Source organism: Belonocnema kinseyi, chromosome 6, assembly GCF_010883055.1.
Source record: "Belonocnema kinseyi isolate 2016_QV_RU_SX_M_011 chromosome 6, B_treatae_v1, whole genome shotgun sequence".
NCBI classification, from domain to species: Eukaryota; Metazoa; Arthropoda; class Insecta; order Hymenoptera; family Cynipidae; genus Belonocnema; species Belonocnema kinseyi.
This window is the reverse complement of record NC_046662.1, coordinates 57,288,001-57,294,014: the sequence shown is the minus strand read 5'-3', so window position 1 is coordinate 57,294,014 and position 6,014 is coordinate 57,288,001. Positions and strand designations below refer to the sequence as shown.

The 6,014-nt window shown below is 27.5% G+C and overlaps 1 protein-coding gene across 3 annotated transcripts in view; it reads left to right on the top strand.

Moving 5' to 3' along the window:
- The window catches only part of LOC117174896, a 13,731-nt gene that overhangs the window by 2,809 nt on the left and 4,908 nt on the right, over positions 1 to 6,014 (top strand). For all 3 annotated transcript variants that reach the window (XM_033364325.1, XM_033364323.1, XM_033364324.1), the window contains exons 4-5: positions 4,426 to 4,619; positions 4,762 to 4,907. In XM_033364325.1, the coding sequence (XP_033220216.1) occupies positions 4,426 to 4,619; positions 4,762 to 4,907 (340 nt within the window). The remainder of the gene's footprint in view (positions 1 to 4,425; positions 4,620 to 4,761; positions 4,908 to 6,014) is intronic.

The window sequence follows — 6,014 nt, the reverse complement described above, 5'->3', positions numbered from 1 at the left end:
GAGGGAGCTCTTCTTAATATTTTGACACCAAAATCATGTCGATACACCTTACCGACTGCGAGTAAAGCCACCCACGCTTTAACTTGACAGACTGTATATCGAGGTTATTTAACTTGCCTCAATTTTAATTACAATTCTGGCCTAAAATATCTTATCTAAATTTATTTCACATACAATCCTATTACCAAAAAGTCTCAAATTTACTTTAGTGGCTGATTAAACCAAATTTTGAGCTGAAGTCCAGGGAATAAATTTTCTAAAGTACAAAAAAATTTCTAAATAATTGATAAAATAAAATTCAGGCAAGTTAAATTGCCTCGAGATATGTTATTGATACACCTATATCATAAAAACGAATTAGAATAAATTTTAAAGGCTGATCAAATGCCAGTTTGGAAATCAGATCCAGAGATAGCAATTTCGAAAATAGAATAATTTCTAAAAAAATGGAATAACAATTCTTGCCTAAATTATCTTGTCTAGATAAATTTTTTAAACTACCCTATCACCAACGAGTCTCTAATTTGTTTTAATGGTTGATCAAACAAAATTTTAGAATGAGGTCCAGAGAAAACATTTTCTAAAATAAAGAAAAATCCTTAAATATTTCATGAATTAAAATTCAGGCAAGTTAAATTCCCTCAAGATATCTTTTTGATGCACCTATATCATCAGAATGACTCAGAATTCATTTTAGGCTGATCAATCCCCAGTCTTGGGATACGGTCTAGAGATAACGGTTTTCCAATAATGTTTATTGAAATGAACCAGCTGAAATGCACCAAATCCATCTGTATTTCCTGATTTGTATTTCATCTATGATCGACCTGTGAAAAAAAAAACAATGAAAATCAGCTATTAATTTCAGAAATAATGTGTTACTTATTAAAATTATTAATAAGTAATGATTGTTAAATTATTATTGAGTAATTATTGCTTAAATTATTACTGTCTATACTGTCAGTAATAAACATACAAAACCACAAAACATTTCTTTGGCAAAGAATAATTAATCGAAAGTATAATAAACATGCCGGGGCCGATCTGTCATTATTTCGAGGTTATGTTCGGATTCACCTTCTTACCCACATCGCTGTAAGTAATTGTAGGTAATGTCAATTGAAAATTTTTGCATGTAATATTTTATTCACTTTATTCGAAACATATCCTGTCTATTCATAACATACCTTTTTTATGCCACAAATAAGCGTTAAACACAATTCACTCTTCACCCATTAAAAGCGCAAAATATCATTACCAATTTATAGTATTTTTCACTTAGCAGCCATTCCATAATGTGATTGGCACAGAAGAAAATTGATGTTTACTTCTCAGTTCACAAGTCTCACTTCATTATTAACGAGACACTTTTATTATTTGTAATTACTACATAACATAACCTATATTTTTTGACACTTGTATCCATTTGAAGTTTCAAACGCATCCATGGAAACTATGACAAACTTGACCCGAAGATGCACGGACTTCTCCGAATGACCGATCCGAATGCAACTTTAAAGGAGCGAAATATGCGAATACCCCTGTACAATGGCTTCTTTCCTGCTGTTGTGCAATTCCCGTAGCAATCAAGTTCGCCATGTATGTAAGCCCCAGCGTGTCCATCCTGTATATTCACAATTGCATGATTTTCTATTATACACATTAAATATTCAAAAATCTTCAATTGGAGATATTCACAATTAAGAGCATGTGATACTTAGAAAATTGTGGATTTTACCAGTTTTAGGTTCCCCCGGCTTTTTTTTTAGAATAATAAATATTTTGTCTTAAAAATTTTGGAAATAATAGCGAACATGCTAACGGACGTCCCCACACACTTTTTTTGTGGGTTAATTCAAAAAAGTTTTAATTTAGCAAAATGTGATTAGTTTGCATAGCGCTTATGAAATAATATCGATTTTTTTAATGTTAGATTCCCCCGGCTTTTTTCCTAGGATAAGAAATATTTTGCCTTCAAAATCTGGAAAATGATAGCGAACATGCTAACGAACGTCCCCACACAATTTATTTGTGTTTTTTTATCAAAAAATTTTTGACATTGCGAACAACCAGCGTGTGTATTTCGAGGTTATGTGTGTTACAATTCACCCGAGGGTTACTTCCAAACTACATAATATTTTTGGCCGAAAACTTAGGACTTACAAATAAACATAGTAACTAATCTCCCGGAACTAACCTTGTTTGCAGGCAATCAAAAAAGTTTATTTCATCAATAATTTCCAGATTATCGGAAAGGCAGAGATAATAAACGACGTAACCTCAAAATAATGCATATACATGAAATTTTTATTTAGCACAATAATTTTTTTTTTTGTTCTTATCCCTCAAAAAAGATTCCGGGGACGTCCGTTATGATATTTTATAGCATCTCCGAATTTAGTTTATAAAATTTTTATTTTGGTGGAAACAAAGCAGAGGAAACTATAAGTATCACATGCCCTTAAAGAATTTTAATTTGAAAATCTTTTAACTTAACCATTTTTTAAATTTTTAACCTTTAAAATTGTAGAGCTTTGAATTCTAAATCATTAAATTTGTAATGTTTTAGTGTAAACAATTTACAATAATAACTCATGCAATTTTTAAAATTTCGGAGTTAAAAATTCTGTCATTTTCATTCAATATATTCCAAATATTCAATTTGGTATATTCGTAATTTAAAAAATGACTTTTGGTCTTCAAAATAATGAAAAACTAAGAATTTGAAGAGTTTTTAGTTTAGAAAATTTACAATAATAAATTGTGCTATTTTTAAAATATTACAATTAAAAATGCTGTAAAAATTGACTTTTGATCATTAAAATCTTAAAAATAATAAACAATGCAGAATTTTCTTTTATATAACTTTAAAATTCAACAACATTCAATTTTAACTCTAAAAAGTTTAGAACTCTGAACTGTAAATAATTAAATTTGAAGAGTTTTTATTTCAGAAAATTCACAATAAAAAAATTGTGTGATTTTTACATTTTTACCATTGAAAATGCTTCAACTTCCATCCTTTACATTAAAATTTTTTTATTTGATACTCAGAATTAAATAATTGACTTTTAATCTTTAAGATCTTAAAAATCATCCCAATCTTAGAATTTTTATTTATAAATGTTTAACATAAAAAGAGTTTTTAATTGCAAATGGTCAAATAAAAAAGTTTTTAATTGCAAATGTTCAAAATTGTAGAAGTGTGATGTTTAAAATTCAAGTGCTGATAATTTTGAAAAGGGATTATTCAAAAATATGCGAGTTTTAAGTTTTAAAATTTAAAATTATGTCATTTTGATGATTGATATTCGAAGTTTCTTCAATTTGGAATTTGCATTGTATGAAACACGCAATTGTGCTTTCGATGTTGACAGTTAACAATTCAAAATTATGCAAATTTTAAGTCTTATAATTGTAAATCATCAAAGCTGAACTATTAAAAAAAAGTGTTCCAGCTGACCTACCTTTAAAATATGAAATTTGAAAATTGAATAATTGGTAAGTTTGTAAATTAAAAATCCAAGATTTTTTAGTTTTAATTCTACAAAATTGCAGAGCTTCGAATTAAGAATTTACAATGAACAGTTTTGCAAGTTGTAAGCTTTATAATAAAAAATTCTGTAATTTTGATGCTTTACACTTTTGATTTCTAAAATCATCAAAATAATCCATGTTTCAAAATTTTCAAGTTTAAATATTTAAAATTAAACTATAGAATTGTTAATGTTTCAAATTACATACCTTTAAAACACGAATCTTGAAAATTGAGTGATTTGTTATTCTATATTTTCAAAATTTGAATCGTTAAAATTGAAGAGGTTTACATTTTTTAAATATTTACAATTAAGAATTTACGCAATTTTTTATCACTTACATTAGAAATTCCATTAATTCTGATTATTTAGAATCAAAAATTGGACTTTTGATTTTTTATAACATAAAAATTTAAGAATTTTTATTTACAAATTTGTACAATGTAGGATTTTTTAATTGAAACTCTTCAAAACTGTAGAAATTTCAATTGTAAGCCTTTTAAATTAAAGAGTATCTAATTTTGACAATTCGCAATTAACCAGCTGGTGAATTTTAAATTTTAAAGATCTTCAAAATGGGGCAAATTAACTCATTAATTTTTTCCCTTGCTTCTGATTTCTGTAAAGACAATATCTTATATGTAAATGAAAGTTACAGATAAAATAAGGCAGAATAAAATTAACTTAAAATCAAATTTAAATTTTATATTTACATTAAAAAAAAAATTTTAATTGTAAGGACGACAATGTAGCTATATATTATATTATACTTTTTTCATTTACGATTATTAATTATATTTGATAGAACTTTAAGTTGAAGCATATTTTTAATTTGATATTTAATTTTATTATTTAGAATATAAGAAAGAATTTTTTGATAATATTCTAGAAAAAAATCCTTCGCGAGAAGATTTTTTCAGCGAGATGAATGAATTGTTTTGCAGCACGGCTGTAAAATTAGTTTCTAGCGAACCTTTACTTCATTGGGAAATTCTGTTTCCCAAAAAAAATCAGGAAAATGCAGATGAAGGAATAGAGGAAATACTAAAACAACGGAATACAAAAAAAACTACCCGACGTAGAGTTCGTATTACATGATTTTTAGGAATTAAAATACTTTGTTTACCTCGAAATAATGAAAGCATAGCAAATATTCTGTGGTTACAGAATATTTTTAGCATTAAAAAATACACAATTATTAGTTTTCAGGTGTTTTATTTTTCAGAAAGAATTTAATGCGCAAAAGGAGGTAAGAATTGATCCTGAAGTACCCAAAGAGGCTGAAGAAATTCAAGACAAAAATTCACCTGATATTTTAAGAACTGATCCGTATGATGTTCTGAATTCTATTGTTAAATCTACTTTTGAAATGTAGGTGAAAAATATTATATTCAGCTAAAATTACAATAGTCACTTATCAGGTAGCCTTAGCATCGGGAAGAAATCCTTATAGTTTCGCTCGTGCGTCTGCCTATCTTACTGTTTTCACTGGAATCGAGACAAGATTCAAGACGAGGTTCGAGACGTAATTCGAGAAGAGGTTCAAGGCGTGATTCGAGCCGAGGTTTGAAGGCGTGATTCGAGAGAGAGTTTTGAGATTTGAGCCAAGACGATATGAGTGTTAAAGAAGGATTGAGGGGGAGTGAGATAGGGAAAAGGAAATAGGAGCGGGATGTATGAATTACTTACTACACTACAAAACCCTTTTTTCTAGGTCCAGGTTACCTGAAAACTTTTTTCTGAATTTTCTTGAATTCTTTTCAATTCTCTGGAATTTCTTAATATATCCTCAATTCTTGGAATTTCGCTTGAAATCCACTAAATTCAATGAATTTTTTTTTTAATTTTCTTCAAGAACTTTTTATTTTTCTATTGACCTTTACTTTTTGTGATTTTGACTATATTTATATTCACTCTCATTTATCTGAATTCAATGGATTTATTTCATATCTTAAAGATGTTGTTCCATTTATTCGCAAAATTTAAACTCGGTATGAATTCCTTGAAATTAATCTTAAATTTGTATTAATTTCATCAAATTTTCTTCAATTTCTTTGAATCCTTCTTAGTTCACTCTAATTTTACTGAACTCATTGAAATATTTTGTAGTGTGTTTGCGTTGTATTTGGAATTGGCCGAAAATTCATTTGATTCTTTTGAATTTATCTCAGTCTTTTGAATTCATCCTGAATTCTTTTAAATTCACAACAAACATCATGGATTAAATTAAATTTTTTAATATTATAATTTTTTTCAATTGACTTGAATTTTATCGATTTGATTGAATTTTTCTCATTCTCATTCAATTCCTCTCAATTAATTCGAATTTTATTTGATTCACTTTTAAGATGTTTTAAAAATGTTTTTATGAATTCAGCACTAAGCTTAATGAATTCAATAAATATTTTTGTTACTTAAATGAAATTTTCAGTTTACTGGATTTTTTTCATAAACCATGATTTTTTAATTGACTTTGCA